This window comes from Aureobasidium namibiae (genome assembly GCF_000721765.1).
Source record: "Aureobasidium namibiae CBS 147.97 unplaced genomic scaffold scaffold_6, whole genome shotgun sequence".
In the NCBI taxonomy this organism is placed as follows: Eukaryota; Fungi; Ascomycota; class Dothideomycetes; order Dothideales; family Saccotheciaceae; genus Aureobasidium; species Aureobasidium namibiae.
In genome coordinates, this window is record NW_013581203.1 from 1,065,512 (window position 1) to 1,081,262 (window position 15,751).

General features: G+C 51.1%; 6 protein-coding genes across 6 annotated transcripts; 1 reads left to right on the top strand and 5 right to left on the bottom strand.

Annotated features, from left to right (window-relative positions):
• Positions 1 to 179: 179 nt before the first annotated feature.
• On the bottom strand, positions 180 to 1,416 carry M436DRAFT_62963 (uncharacterized protein; the record flags this gene model as incomplete). Its single annotated transcript, XM_013573218.1, has 3 exons — positions 180 to 290; positions 373 to 397; positions 680 to 1,416. The coding sequence occupies 3 exons, from the start codon at positions 1,414 to 1,416 to the stop codon at positions 180 to 182; spliced, it is 873 nt and encodes a 290-aa protein (XP_013428672.1).
• A 1,724-nt stretch (positions 1,417 to 3,140) lies between these two features.
• Positions 3,141 to 3,939, bottom strand: M436DRAFT_81011 (uncharacterized protein; the record flags this gene model as incomplete). Its single annotated transcript, XM_013573370.1, has 2 exons — positions 3,141 to 3,623; positions 3,685 to 3,939. 2 exons carry the CDS (start codon positions 3,937 to 3,939, stop codon positions 3,141 to 3,143), a joined length of 738 nt encoding a protein of 245 aa, XP_013428824.1.
• A 1,859-nt stretch (positions 3,940 to 5,798) lies between these two features.
• Positions 5,799 to 6,589, bottom strand: M436DRAFT_72001 (uncharacterized protein; the record flags this gene model as incomplete). The annotated part of the gene is made up of 3 exons (XM_013573291.1): positions 5,799 to 6,260; positions 6,311 to 6,420; positions 6,577 to 6,589. The coding sequence occupies 3 exons, from the start codon at positions 6,587 to 6,589 to the stop codon at positions 5,799 to 5,801; spliced, it is 585 nt and encodes a 194-aa protein (XP_013428745.1).
• Positions 6,590 to 7,407: 818 nt separating this feature from the next.
• Positions 7,408 to 8,143, bottom strand: M436DRAFT_44458 (uncharacterized protein; the record flags this gene model as incomplete). Its single annotated transcript, XM_013573145.1, has 2 exons — positions 7,408 to 7,971; positions 8,021 to 8,143. Coding segments are annotated over 2 exons (687 nt in total), but the record flags the coding sequence as incomplete, so codon positions are not given.
• A 1,976-nt stretch (positions 8,144 to 10,119) lies between these two features.
• M436DRAFT_43550 (uncharacterized protein) lies at positions 10,120 to 11,197 on the top strand (the record flags this gene model as incomplete). Its single annotated transcript, XM_013572965.1, has 2 exons — positions 10,120 to 10,617; positions 10,673 to 11,197. Coding segments are annotated over 2 exons (1,023 nt in total), but the record flags the coding sequence as incomplete, so codon positions are not given.
• A 1,566-nt stretch (positions 11,198 to 12,763) lies between these two features.
• On the bottom strand, positions 12,764 to 15,248 carry M436DRAFT_14944 (S-adenosyl-L-methionine-dependent methyltransferase; the record flags this gene model as incomplete). The annotated part of the gene is made up of 2 exons (XM_013572898.1): positions 12,764 to 15,005; positions 15,058 to 15,248. Coding segments are annotated over 2 exons (2,433 nt in total), but the record flags the coding sequence as incomplete, so codon positions are not given.
• Positions 15,249 to 15,751: the final 503 nt, after the last annotated feature.

A 15,751-nucleotide genomic window follows, 5' to 3' on the forward strand; every position in this document is an offset into this window, starting at 1 on the left:
AACTCATCACAAGTGTACCCACCCAAGCGACCGCCCCAGAAGTAGAAAGACAAAATGATTGAAGACACAACAACCGAGCAAAAGGAGTGATCCGCAAAGAGAGAGTTTACAAGACGTGACCGAGATCCGTACCTCACTCACTGGCTTGAAGGTTCAGAATAACTGCATCCCGACGAAGTTCATCCAAGACGCAAAACAAGTACGATAATCACAGGAACCCGTTGAGGCAACCTAGCCACACACCCAGAAGCCGAACAGAAAGAGAAAAGAGGGACTGCCTGGTAAGACGCCTGAACCAAGTTTAGACATGACCAGTGTTCAAACAAAACAGAATACCGCTTCCAAAGCTTAACTCCTTCCAGCCTGACATACACAGAGAGCCATGCGTCCTGATGAACTATTCCCCAAGCAGGTACACGCTGCCCTATCGGGTCTCAATGGAGTGATAGAGAAGGTAACAGCCATGGATTCAAGCGATCATCAAGTGAAAGCGCTTAACGAGTGAATTTCAGTCCATTGAGGCATCGAGAGGCAAGTTTTGAACCCTGGACGAGGGTAACAGCCGTACACGACATCCCGGGACGCAGAGCAGCATTCCAACCGGGACACTTGGGGGACAGAGCAGCCACGCCAAATGCTCAACAGCACACAAGAGACGAAGGGGGCAGAGCAGCCTCACCAACGCTCCATGTATCTGACTCGACTCGCGTACGCAACGCTACGCTTCTGTGCAGACGGACTGGGGTGTGAGGGTATAGTGTAGTCGACGACGTGTTCATGCTTGGCCCAAACGTCTTGCGCGCTGGGTCTTGAACCACGAGCCTTGGGATGGACTCTGCCTAGAGACAGGGAGGACGTGGGCTCAAGACCCAACTCTACAATCCGAGACTCTTTCTTTTCTGCTCGTCTGACGATGCACGCCGGAGCGTCTACGTCATACTTCTGGGATATGTGCTTGGAAGAGAACCTCAACTTCGCGACCTTCACCGGTGTGGATACTTGATCCTCTGGTGGTAGCTCCATAGAGTCTTCCCAACCAGGCACCAGATCAAGAGGCTGCTCGCGGCTCTTGCGATATTGTGCTTTTTCTGGGGCTTGAAAGGGCTCCTCCGAAATACATCTCTCCTGGGCCTTCAAAGTGAGGTTGGCACGTACCTCGTTCTTTAAGGGTTCAAGCAAGACGGCTGTCGCCAGACAAATCCGCCAGCCCTTCGCCTGAGTCTTGAAATTGCACCAAGATCCGTGGACCTTGAACAACCTCTCGTCTTCTTGGGCTCGCATTTGCTCGGCGTCGGCGTGACCATGTCTGTTCGATGCACAACCGTGGTTGCACGAGACGATGGGCTTCAAATCATCGGCCTTCTCCTGAGCGCGACCGCAAAGGGTGAGGACACCTGCGATGAATTCAGCAAACATTTTGAGAATGGGGGGTTGAGAACTTGTTGATGAGTGGTGTTATTTGAGCTTTGAGAATCTTGTTCCAAAAACAGTATGAGAGAAAAAAAAGGAGAGAAGGTCTGGAGGGAGGAAACGAGGTTTTTATATCTGTGTCGCGCACAGCGTGACATTGCCACCCATCCCTCATCCGCCCGAGGGGTGGGTATTGTGCGCAAACTCTCATGACAGCCTGACATGCGGGAAGCTTAAAATTCCGATATCAAGCACCTCAAAACATTGACGAGCACCTCAAGAACACGACTTTTGAGAAAAGCCGTTGTTGACATTGCGCGGACCATGGATTTTGGATTCGGACTAATTGGTAATGAGAGAAATTAACACGAAACACTGGAACATGTAATATATCGGGTTGCGGTATACCGCGCTGTGGTATACCAGTTGTGCTGATCGACGCAGCGTGCAAAATTAAACTTTTGTATGCCTCCCAGCTGCTGCCTATATTCTCTCAGCTATGCTCCCTGAACCATCCGAGATCTACACTACGAAGTCGCTGGAGTCCTGTCACAAGACAATCGGATTATCTAATCACTCCTGCCAGTCAAAGTGTGCGGTCATAAGATGCAATTGATCGACCTGCCAGGATACAACAGAACATGCGACGTACGCATTGTTCCAAAGAGAGTTTGTGTTATGTCGGCTGTCAATGGACATTGCCTGAACGCCATATGTATGCTGCATTCTGTATCACATACGTGCGCTGCATAGCGGATGCGAGAAACACCGAAGCATCAACATTTCATGGTATGTGCACTACTACTAAGCTACGGATCACAATGCAGAAGTCTTTCTGCAGTAGAAGCATCGTCCAGTGAGATTAGAGGATAGCCATGGCTCTCATTGGACAAGATCTAAATATCTAAAAAGTCTTTGCATTCCTATGGCACATATATGCGCTGTATGGTTGTTGGGAGAAACACCGAGGTTTCAGCATTTCGATGGATTCAGTACTCTTTCAACTTCATGCATAAAAATGCACAAAGCTTTCTGTGGTACAGCTATGTCCAGTGAGAGCCATAGGAACCGTCCAATCTCAATGATGTGACCTATATATACAAATTTCTTTGCATCTTGATAGAAGCCTAGTGTCGCAATACATGATGGGAGATGGAAGAGACCTCGAAGCTCCAGTATCTCAGTGGTCAGATATCAGTTGAACCATGCATCAAAATGCACAGAGTTTTCTACAGAGGAGGCATATTCCAGTGAGAGCTGTGGAATATTCTTCTCTCAATGGAAGAGACCTGGAAATCCAGAAGTCTTTGCATTTCTATGGAAGCTTGGTATCGCAACGCGTGCTGGGAGATCGATGCTGGATTCAGGAGCTCAGAAATTCAGTGGTTACACACACATGCGACGCAACGCACGAAAGCTTTCATCGAAATTCTCGAGTAATTGAGGACTCGCACAGAGCGTCCCGGGCTCTTGCGCATATGGGATCCCGCGTGACAGCAGTTCATCTACGAGATGTTCTTGCGTTGACAGCGGTAGTTCTACAAGCATCACGAGAGCACGAAGAACCATCCATTTCGAGACGCATTGATAGCCTGGGTTGTGAGAGGTGGTATTCGTCATCGTCATCATTACTGTCGTACTCCTACAATCGTGAACTTCGTCCGTCCCTCTTCTTCCTCTTCTTCTCCTTCTCCTCCTTCTTTTTCGTCGTCGTCGTCTGTTCTTAGTGCCTAACGGCCACCAGGGATGTCGGGCCCGGTGCCGTAGGAGATGCCGAAATGATGGTAGTAGCCCGGGATGGGCTCTTCCGCGCCGTCCTCCTTCTCACGACTCCACTGCATCCACTCAAGACCAACGTTGGGGGCGAAGGCCCCGACGTCGGCAGGAGGGTTGACAGGAGCAGCGGGAGGTGCAGGAGGAGCGGCAGGGGCAGGCACAGGGGCGAGGGGGACAGCGGGGACAGTAGGGACAGTAGGGACAGTAGGGACAGTAGGGACAGCAGGGACAGCAGGGGCAGCGCGAGGGGCCTGACCTTGAGCGGCGGCAGGGGCGACCAAGGCAGCAGGAGGAGCCTGAACGGCAGGAGCCAGGTGATGCAGAGCACCAGGGAAGACTCCTGCAGCCCATGGCTTCTGGCATTGACGAGCCAAGCGGTCAAGAGGGCCCTCCAGCACCTGGTCTTTTGCCCACCTGGCCTGATGGTTGCCGTGGTTCTGGGGGGCGGCTGTTACAAATCGACACGTCAGCGCTAGCATGAAGATCTGCTAAACTGACAGCGTACTCTCTGTTATTGAGCTGGGCGCAACCAGCCCTCTGGCAGCGGTAGGAGCCCATGTTGTGCTTGGTTGGGGCTCCCAGGTGCGATTTCATGTTGCCGAGATCAGCGGCAACGTACACAGCGGGGTGGCAGAGGAGGCATTGGTAGGCGTCCATGGTGGTGGTGGGAGGGTGGTTGATGGCTTGGTGGTAGGTGGCCTGGTTGATGTTGCTACACTGGAGTCGAGCGCGAGTCGATGGTATAGAGGGCATAGTAGCGCACTCGGAAGTTACCGGAGTGAAGCGGTCTCCATGTCCGCTCTATCGCACTGACAACTCCAACGCTTGGAAGCAGAGACGCTTGCTTCATAGCGAGCATGATGAGACATCAATACCATATGCTAACTGCGTGTGATGCCTTCTCGTGTCTGGCAAGGCTCGTCGACAGGCCTCGATAGGGCCTGAGCACACCTCCTACACTCATCTCTCTGGATTCAGGCGGCAACGATCAAGCGCCTCTTGAACGACAGCTCAGATGTCTGAACCAAGGCACCAGTACCAGTAACCAGGCAGGCACCAATATCCAGTACTATGCAGACTTCCAAGGCTCCATACCTCTGGCTCAAGGACAGGTGTAGGTTGACATCGCTGTCGGACTTCAGGACTTTCATCTTCGGTGTTCGTGCCGGGTTTCACGGTCGTGCATCCAGGAAACCGCTCCCAGGCGTAAGGATCCACCGAAGCATGATGATATCGATCATTCTGACCCAAGTGCAAAGGGCTGAAAATTCTCCTCCACTGTGCAGGCCAGAAGTCCAGTAGTCGTGCGCTGGACCAAGGTGATCAGGTGCAAACGATCTAAGCACAAGGCGCTGGTGATTACCGACAAAGACTAAGGACGTACTCCAAGACCAGGAAAGAGCTCAAGACATTGAAAGAACAAGACTGGTGGTTATAGCTGGCAATATATCTGATGGCCAGGTTGAGCGCGATGGAGAAAACATGATGTCGTTGTTGTATGAAGGACTACAGCAAGCGGAGATCGACAACATGCGGTCAATTATCGCAAAGCTACGCACGGACGTCGCTGTCGCTCAAACTTCGGCTAAACATGGTCGAGGCCCTGACCCGGACCCAAGCAGAGCAGCGTCAATATCTCCTTGACAAAATTACTCACTCTACGATCTACAACTACTCAGTTGTCTTCCAGAAGCCTTGGGAGGGTAATTCCAAGTACGATGATGATCTGTGCTTGAACCACCCTCGGTCCAACTACTCGATGACGTTTGAACGGACAAAAACGTATGGCTTGAACGAACCAAAGGTGATTAGTCGAGAAACACCCTCTGCATGACCGCAGCTATCGGTCGAAAGTCAGCTTCTCTATGTTAAAGTGGAAGATATCCATGTTTTGCTTCGTCTGATACCATCAGAGCACAGCTAAATTGTAGTTCGGCCTGTTTTGCAAAATCCGGTCTTGTGTGACCGTCGGTGCATGTTTGGCCATCATCTGGAAATCAAGCATGAGATTCAAAAGCGATGTCAGACAAGACATTGAGACCGGCAATACCATGACCGTATCCCTTGGTCTGAACTGGTGTACCGTCTGCCATATGTTGCTCGAAATTTGCTTCCTTTTGCTATCGATAAACTGGCGCAAAAATTCATGCAAAGAAAGTACAACATCTGATACATTCAGAGATGTCTCATTTACTCTAGTACTGCTGGCGAGATCCAGTCTTTACGTCCCTGAATTGCGGTGACAAAGCCGAAGAGGAATGAGTACAATCAAGGGGAAGAAAACAGTGCTTCGTAAAGGAACATGCAAGGTTCATTGGTGATGTGGTTTGTCTAAGTCGTTATTGACTTGCAGCAAACGTCTTTCGCCTGCATATCTTGCCCTTCGTGGCTGCTCGATCTCCAGCTTCCTGCAATTCTAAAACAAGCTGCACTTTCCATGCATCCTCGATGAGAGAGTCTGAGCATTCGTAGCAAGTACAGCCTTCTTTGCACTTCAGAGAACTCTGTATACTCCTGTAGTCGACATGACAATGTTCAAGTGTACAAAGAGAGCAAAGGTCGTATGTCCACAGTCGTCGCCACGAGCTTGTCCCAGTCTTTTGTGCCAAGCTTTAGAGTTGGTTACTGACCATTTCCAAGACTTCCATTGCAAGATCTTTGTGTAGCATGCTTCCCTCGGCCATCAAGGCACGGAAAAGGTAGTTGCAAAGCAGGTGCTTATAGTCGCCGTAGACGAAACATGTCGCTCTCTCTGTGAGAGATTTATCGGCAAGCTGAGGAGCATGAGGCCCGAGCAATTTCTGAATGGTAAGGATGGTTGCATCATAATACTCGCCGTCACGACTCTCTTTCGCGAGGAACTTTTCGAAGCGTGCTGCGGCCTCTTCTCTCAAAGAGCTGATATCGTATTTGTCGCCCAGTATGAACACAGCATGGTGCATTTCGACAGTGGCATCATCATCTTCGTCTAAGTATTGCTCTTTGTAGTTCGATCCGTAGATATGTTTGAGCATAGTCATGACAGCACCGCTGCCGACATCGTCGTGAAGCTCAATGACCTTCTTGTTTGCCTCCTGTTTCTTGGTAAATGAAGTCTATAAATAACCTAGAACGAAGAACGTACACTAAAATTTCCAGAGAGCGCTTTATCAAACCACAACGATCCGCGCGCTAGAATGACTTTGTGGGCGAAGACTTGCTTATCGCCGAACTTGATGATCACATCCGAGAAGTCTTAAGGCTGTGTTAGCAGATAGGTTCAAAATCACATCACTGGGACAGTACCTTTGTCGTCAAAGAAGTCGCGCTTCCTATAGAGAGATTAAACGATGAATCTCCGCAAATCAAAACGTATAACTTACTTCTTCACATCACTATGCGTGATTCCACTGTTGTCGGCCATGACTGGCTATGAAGAAGGTAATCGATGGGACGAACTGGTCAAATAAGATAAGAAGCTGAGTCAGATCTGATGTATGAGGTGCGTCGTAGTTGACGAGAAAGCGAAAGATGTTGAATCCGCGTCCTAGAGAAGCGGCGGTGAGTTCATCAGAGTGAAGTGGCAAGAGCAGAAGTTGCTTAATCTGAGATTGTGAAAATGTGTTTGACTACCATTGTCACTCCCAACCCTTCACCTTTAAATTTATTCTGGAAAATGTTTCACACGTTCACAACTCTCTATTCACTGTGGTGGTTCAATGATAATACATAGAAGTCCAAGGTCCAACACGCAAGAAGGTGGAAACGGCTGGGAACGAAAGCATCCTCGACAAAAGTCTTATCGAGAGAATCGAGGTCGCAGCAGAAATGCGTACTGCAGATGAAATCAGTCAGCCAAGGTGACAATATCATACTATGGATTCGTGAAACGATGTAAATCAAGATTTACTGTTGCATATGCGTGAGCTTTCCGACGTCCTACTCGATTTGAGTGGACAGTATGGCATATGAATGTGTCGACAAGACACGCATATGACAAAGTGTGGGAATGTTTTTTGTAAGCAATGCATTGTTATGGATTTAAACGCAGAAGGCGCTTGGAGAAAGACCAGCTAAGCAGAAAGAAATGTGCTTGCCCATTGAATTCGTGTTTGCTCCTGCTTGTATAGCACAGGCTATCAATCGTTCCATCTGGATATCTTCGGTCTGCAATGATGAGAGTAGCTATCTGGCTCGGGTGTACAGCCAGCATCTACGTCTGTAGCCAGCAAGTCTGTGTTTCTACCATCGGATTCCAGCAACAGGCTGGTCCCATGCCCCGGATTCTGGAGCAGGAGGCCATCCAGGGTAACATACCGAGCATCTGCGATGAGGATGGGAGAGCATTCCACCGATCACGTCAGTGAACTTCTGGGCATATAACTCATTGAACATGAATCCGTCAGTCAGTAGACTCCTGAAAAGAGTGTTCTTGTAGAAGAGCTTGACGTGTCTGATAACGTGCATGTACACAATCTTCTGAATGTTTTTGTCGGCGAAGGAGTCCACTTCGGGACCCAGGATCTTTTGGACGACGAGAACGATCCTGTTTGTCACCTCAATCTCTTGCCAACTCTCCCCAAAGGGGCTCAAGCTGTCGAGAAGCTCGGAACAGGCATATCCGCGCAGGTCGGGCATGTCGTAGAGGTCGGCAAGTCGGTACATGGCTAGATGCTGATCGGCGATGTCGGTATCAGGGCTGCAGGGCCGGATACAGTAGACGCCGTCGTAGCAGAACTTGAGCATAGCAACGAGTGCGGCTGGTTCATCGTCGTTGCCAAGATCGATGGTATCTTGCTTTGATTCCTGATCTCAGTCAGCGACAGTCTTGATCGTTCATCCCTTACCCGCTCACCTTGAACTCGCCAAGTAGAGCCTTTCTGAACCAGATGGATCTCTCTACAAGCACGTACTTGTGAGCGAAGTACTCCTGGTAGCCAACTTTGATCTTGATGTCTGAGAGCGTTTGGTCGTCGAAAGAGATGAAGGGCTCGCTGATCCGAAGTCAGCAGCTATTAGTAAACTCGCAGGGAAATGAGATATACCGTGGACCCCACTCGGTTGGGTTGCCCGACATGGCTTTTACCGGCGATTGATCTGATAGAGTCAGGTTGGCCAGAGTCTGGTCAAGGTTTGGTGGTGTTGAAGACATAGAACACGAGAGACTTGAGAATGTTCGGAAAGATAAGTGGGATGGTGCAAGATGGACGGAGAGAGAGCGGACATTAAAGAAGCCGGCCAACGCGTCGTGCATTAGAGGAGTGAAAGAGCAACACAGCACGACAAAGCCAGTATCAAACACTCTCCCTCTCACTCTACATCTCCGTTCACCCAGACGCATCTTTCGTGCAAGCAACACCCAAAGACCCTGGCGTGTTAGCACAAAGCACCTTACCAGTCCCCTCACCAGCTTTGACAGTATATCCCTTGATCTTAACATCACAAACACCTTTTGCATCACAATCCAGATTGCTCGTCACAGACGAATACTTCTTACTAGTGGTACCCGAGAAGCCTTCAAATACGATCCCTTTCAGAATAGTATTGTTGCCGTTGGTCTGGCAATAAGTTCCGTCTTCGCCATAGCAACCCCGGATCTGAATAGCATAGTCTGAATGTTGAACTTTGATGCCGCTAAAAGTGACGTTGGTGACGGTAGACACGCCATGGCCATTACCCATAGGGTATGTTTTGATACCGACGGCCTTGGTTGAGGAAATCATGGTGAGACATAGATGTTGGAGACCGTGTCGGCGCTTGACTTGCCCAGTGAGCCGACGGAAAGACCATGGGAGCCCGTGCAGGTAATGCCGATGACAGTTGTGTGATTTGCGCCAGGCTTAAAAGCCACACAATCATCGTCATTGATAACTGCGATGTCGTTGAGGGTAACAAATGTCGAGGCACCAATCTCAAAGGTCAAGGCTGAGTCGCTGCCGGATGGTGCCGAACGTGGCAGTCTGGACGCCGGGAGTCGGGATGGTTCGCCGAGGCTTGTTGGACTCTTTAAGCATTTCCTTATCTCGAGATTCTATTAGCGACATTTTAGATACGGGAGAGTCAGAGGCAGTCCTTAAGGGGTTGTTGCACTGTATAGATATCTGGATGCCGTTGAACATGGCTCATGGGCACGGCAATTCAATTTGCTCGGCAAGTCCAGACAGGTAAGCGGTGATGTTAGTAGGACAGAGGGTTCTCTGACCTGCGTGCAGCAAGTGTTTCGGAAAGCAAGACTTCTTGAGAGACTGATTTGAGAGAAATATTGCTGCCAGCGCACAAAGCGAGATATTAATCACAGATAGATGCATTGTTGTAGGTCGTCTAATTGTACAGTACAAGATCTGCAGTACCCGGTTCGGCGGCTGTCAAGAGTGTCGGTCAGCCGTCGTCGACTCGTCGGAGATTTGTAAACCAAGCAGAAATGGAATGGTATGACAGACACTAAACAAGCAACTGTGTAGATATGAGCATGCAAGATGGCTATGCCGGAATAGACGTTTTATCAATATATTGTTGTTGATGACGACCGGACATGGTTCCCCAGCAGCAAAAAAAGGATTCGACGGTTGTTATCTCTGGATCAGTGGCGCTTTCGATGAGCGAGCGAGAACTAGACCTGAGCAGATGCTCCTGCCATCTCTCGGCAGCATCCTTTTCGACCTGACTCCCGTCTTCTTCAAGAAGCAAGAAGGACTGTTTTCCATCCATCGCTACTGCGCGACACGCGACACACCAGATTTATCGACATTTCAAGGGCACACGAGAGCTTGTGTCTGTAGGAACCCGGCAATAAGGAAGCGACGGTCAAAGCGTCACGACTAGGAATTCGAGTACGACGACGAGGCTTCTTGGTGCAGCAGGTCGCGACTTCAACAACGTTGTCCTCAAGCCTCACAGGCCACGCTTGAGCGCTCACCCCTCTACGGAGGCGGTGGGCTTTGGCAGATAAAGAGCATGGGATTATGGAACAATGCTCCTCCTGAGCCCCGCACGCGTGCTGGAAACTGGCCGACTCTGCTCTTCAGCTGGTGGTGTACTGCTTTTGCCGTCGTCATCATCCTCACGCGGCTGGGAGGAAGAAAGGTCCGGAGTGGACGTCTGTTCCAAGAGGACAAAGTCATGGCTCTGAGTCTGATACCGCTGCTCGCGCGCATGGGGCTGGTTCATGTTATCCTTATGTACGGCACCAACAATGTCCAAGGTGCAAATCTCACGCCTTACGAAATATACCTTCGCCAAATAGGCTCCAAACTGGTCCTCGCAGCGCGCATCAACTATGCTCTATTCATCTGGATCAGCAAGTTTACTGTCTCGGAGTTCCTCAAGCGCATTACGAGTGCCATCTGGAGACGGAGCTACGAGATCACCCTCCATTGTATACGCGTCTTTCTGGTCGCAACCTTTATCGCAGTAGTAATAGCCACCCTTGCCGAATGTCAACCTTTCGATCACGTAAGCAAGCTACACATCCTCACATATCTCGACATCGAGTCTAACAGCAGACCAGTATTGGCAGGTCGTACCCGATCCAGGCCCTCAGTGCCGACAAGGATACGCACAGCTCATCACCATGGGTACCGCCGATATCATCACAGACATTCTACTCGTCGCCTTCCCCATCCCTATCGTCTTACGCTCGCAAATCCCACTCAAGCGCAAACTCTCTCTCGTCTGTCTATTCAGTTTCTCCGTCGCCCTCATCGTCATCACAGGCTTGCGCATGCCCAATGTCATCAACCACCATGGACGCCAACAATACCGTACCGTCTGGGCATCTGCCGAAATCCTTGCCTCGGCCGCCGTCTCCAACGCTATAATCTTGGGCACCTTCGTCAAGGATCGGGGAGTCAAAAAGAACAAATACAGAGCCGGTGCCACCTTGGACACAATATCACGCGCCGACACTCGTCGTGCCACTATTGAATCCATACATCGCGACAGCGAGGAGGCTCTGTTCAGGGAGATGGGCGTTCGCATGCCTGAAGAGCTCTGTGGACCCAAGACCCACGTACCCCGACCTGCGCCAGTTGCCCGGACACCGACGAGTACGAAAGCACCTTATTCCGCTGAATATCTCATGTCACCTGCCAACACCAGTGACACACCACCAAGCCCCCACGACAGCGCAGATGCACTACGCAAAACTTCAGACACAGCTCCCTCAACAGCCACAGGCCAGAGCGTGTCTTTCTTCGACGTAGGCGGTCTACTCGGCGGTAGGGAAGGTCGCCATGGCTCCATAGCCCAGGACTTTGCTTACTCCGGTCCTCGCACACCTGGACTCACCGGACCTACCCAGGACATATCATCACAATCGTCTCCCCCACGAACGCCACAACGAAGCTCCGTCCCACGAGAGCCTCAAGTGCAAAGACCCATCTCAAGTCCGCCACCACGACAGCGCGAAGACAGCAACACGCTAAGCATCTCAGACATCGGAGGATTGCTCAGTGGCAGTTTGTCCCCTCAAGCCAGAATTGCGCATCAGGAACCGATATCGCCTACTACGAGGGCGCCAAATTCGAGTATACCACCTGATGATCAAGCACCGAGGCTGCCAGCGTCGATGATGCTGAGACGACATCAGAGGTCTGAAAGTGCGAATCTGGATTTGCAGGATGTAGGTGGGTTGGCGAAGTAATCCTTATCCCTCAAACCTCGCTCGACAATCTTGAGAGGTGTCTTATGATATAAGGCATTTCCATTCGGACGATTCTTTTCTTTCTACCGCCATCTTTTTCTCTATACCTTTTTTTGTCTAATCTTTCTTGTCTGTTCTTCGGCATCTGGCTGGAAGCTGTATATCCTGGATTATTCTTCTTGTGTCTCTGGTTATGGATTGTTTTGGATACGACTTTGCGCAAAGGCTTCTATACCCCCTTTCTTTTCTATCTCTTCTATGTAGCTAGACTCTTTCGATCTTTCGATCATGGTGTTTTTCACCGTCACGATATACACATCTTCTCGATCTTGATTTCTTTGACTTCCATCGTGTCTGCTCCACCTTATTTCTTCTTCAGCATCCGAGGGAGTCCTATATGCCTTGTGTAGCTTCTCTTTCTTCTTGAAGTATGAATTGAACACACCAGATCACAACCGCACAACCAAAGTTAGTAGAGACTGGGCGCACATTCTTTACAAAGATTGCTAGGTAGTGATAGCTGGGCACCACATCGCAAGCATCGTGCTAAAAGATTAAAAGCAATTTCATTTTCATTTCATTCTTTTGCTTGAGTTCATTCTTCTCTACTCCTAGCTTTCAGCAGTGAAGAGCCAAATCCACAATCTTCTAGACGGTAGTGTTGACCTCATCAGTCTCGCCTTCACGTTCCGGCGCGGCGGCAACAGCTTGTGCCTCGTCGGCAACGACCTGCTGTTGCGCCCTCAGTGCATCTTCAGTAGCCATGCCCGCTTCCTCAGTTGCAACGCCTGACTCTCCAACAGCAGCAGTGGCATCTGCATCTTCCATGTCTGCATCAACATCATTGAGTGCCACTCCACCATCGTTATCGACCACTGTCTCTGGCTGAGCATCAGCGACACCAGCATCAGCAGCAGCAGCAGGAACAGCATTCTTGCGGTTAGGCTGCTGACTATGATCAATCAACGGACTCTCGTCCTTGAACAATCTCAACAACATAGCCTTCCTCTCCTCCTTGGGCAGCATCAAATTCAAAGACGAAATGCTTCTCCACAGCGGCAACACCAATCTCTCTCTGAACCCATCTTCTTGGTCTGAAGCTTCAACGCGCAAGATACAACATCCCATGCCGATATCCTTTGCTTTTTCGCCGATCTCGCCTAGCTCTTTCCAGTGCTCGCCGCTGACGCGCGGGAACATTTCGATGAGCAGTTTGCGGAGGGTGGCTTGCTTGTAGCAGTGGATGATGCGGTTGGAACCTGCCCAGCCTTCGACGATGGGAAGGCCTTCGGACTGCAGGCGCCAGCGACAGATGTCTTGGCCTTGAGCGTCCTGCTTGACGAACATCTTGACACCCGAATGCACAAACTTCATACCGCGGCCTTCGTTTTTGGTGAGGATGTCCTTGGCGAGTGCGGTGGTGTAGTAGATGGCCTTTACGGGGTTGCCGAGGGCATTGCGCACCATGAAGCGGTCGCGGGGGAAGCGGTCCGAGAGCTGGTAGAAGGAGAAGATGCCGTCGAGTTCTTCGTGAGTGGGGGAGAGGTACTTGAAGGCTTCCTCGTGGGGTTGGTTGTTGCGACGGCCGCGAGGACCGGCTGCGGCGGCGATGGCGGCGGGCTCGTCGGGGGTGACTTCGTCTGCTCTGAGAGGTGCAGAGGGAGGCATGGGCCAGTGTTCCATCTGACCAACCTCGCCGACGGCACCCTGGCCAACGCTCTCGTCCTTCTCGGTCTTTACTCTCTTGATATCCTGAGCATGAGAATCACCGACATCGTCCAGACCGCGCTTGTTAGATGCAGTCTCGAGATCGGGGATGGCCTCCTTGTTCTGGCGTTGCGCAGCGGAAGCAGTGCCGGTCTCGACAGTGTGGTTAGGGTCGCTAGGGGCATAGTCCTGGACAGTCTCGAGCTTGCTGGGGATGACACCCTCAGACTCGGGTGCGGCTACGATCTCCTTGGCGATAGAGACGACCGAGGGAGCAGTGTTGGCCGACTTGGTCTCTGCCTCGGGCTTGGCTCTGATCTCTGACTTCTTCTCCAGCACAGTGATGAAGAAACCACCAGTGTCCTGCTGGTGAGGGTAGACGCGGACACAGCGGTCAAGAGGAAGATTGTGGCCGGCGGTAGCGAACATGCCGGGAACGACACGCTCGAGCGAAGCCTCGAACTTCTTTGACTTTGCGTCCTCGACTTCCTCCCACGAATTCCAAAGACGGCCCTCCTTGTCCATAATCTTCCACTGCTTGAGTCCAGCGTAGCGCTTGAGTTCGGGGAGCTGGTCGCTGACATCGACAATGTTGATCTTGTCAATGCCACCGCAGCGCTCGATGGCGCTGGAGATGACGGCCTCGTTCTCGACGGGGTTCATGGAGCAAGTCGAGTAGACGACACGACCACCGACCTTGAGCATCTGAATAGCACGAACGAGAATGCGGACCTGAGTAATGTAGAGACCAAGACCGTTTCCGGGGATCCAGTCCTTCCAGATGTTGGGGTTCTTTCTGCAAGTACCATCACCAGAGCAAGGAACATCGGCCAGAATTCTGTCAAACTTGAGCCACTTGCCCTGCTTCTTCTGGCCTTCAGAAACGGGGTCTGAAGGAAGCTCGATCGAAGGGAACATGGTAGCGTCGTGGTTGGTGACAATCAAATTGGGGCTGTTCAAGCGCTTGACCTGGTGGACCAACATCTGAGCGCGCTGGTAATTGACGTCGTTTGCGACCAAAAGTCCAGTAGCTCTACCGTCGTCGCTCCAGTCGTTGCCCTCGACAGTCTCGTCGGCGGCTAGCGCCAGGTCGGCCTTCTCGTCTTGGTATTGCTTTGTGGTCTTGCGAATGCGCGACTCTTCTCCAACGTGCAGCATCTCAATCAACTGAGCACTCTTGCTTCCAGGGGCGGCGCACAGATCGAGAACGGTGTGGTGCGACTGGACATCGAGAAGAAGCGGGGGAATCATCGAAACAGCTTCCTGGCGACTGATGTTGCCGACAGCCGTCTCGGATACGAGGAACTTTTGGAAAGCGGCGAAAGGAGGGAACTTGCGGATGACATTCTTCGGGGTGGTCATGTAGTAGGCCAGCTGGTTGGGATACCATGTGATGGGCATCGGAGGTTCGACATTCTGGTCGTCGAACTTCATCGACTTGATCTGAGGGATAAAGTGTTCGTCCAGGTTCTTTTGCACGGCGAGAGCATGTCTGCGAAAAGTCAGTTAGCGCTACTGATGCTCGGAAAGTCGATAGTGTATACCCTTTGCTACCACAGAAGCGGAACGAGTTGGGCAGCTCACGACGGAGAGCAGCCCAGAACTGTTCGCGCTCCTCACCCTCGGGAACAATGTTCATGTCATTGTACAGTCTCTCGAACTGCTCGTTGACCTTGGGCACTTCGGCGTACGACTTGCGCTCCGTCGACCAGTTGTTGCCGCCGCCTCCACGGCCCTTGCCCTTGTTTCTGAAGTTCTGAAGTTTTGTCAGTCGGTGTCAACCTGGCCATGTCTCCTCAACTTACGCCTCTACCCTTTTTCATCGGCATGATTGCGTTATGTGAGGATGTGAAATATTTCGCTTCCAATTAACGTCACTGGAAGAGAAATCGCAGCTTCGCAGGCTGCACGGGCCACATCCGCGCGCTTGCGATTGCCCTTTTTGCAAGAACATTTCACCCGAATGGAAAGAACAAGCAACCATGAATTAGTTCGTGCTATGTTTGTTCATTACTTTTCCTACCTCTGGCCTCCACCGTTCGTCCCACCAAAGAAGAATCCATCAAACAGATCAAACCCTCCGTTTTCATCCCAAGGCTGTCCGCCGCCATCAAACGCCAGTCCACCCGCACCAAAGCCCATGTCAAACTCTCCATAATTGCCAGGTGCTTGTCCCGCTTGCCCCAAAACTCCTTGATCTGGCAGCTGGAAGTCCTGCAAGAATTCAAATCCTTCCAT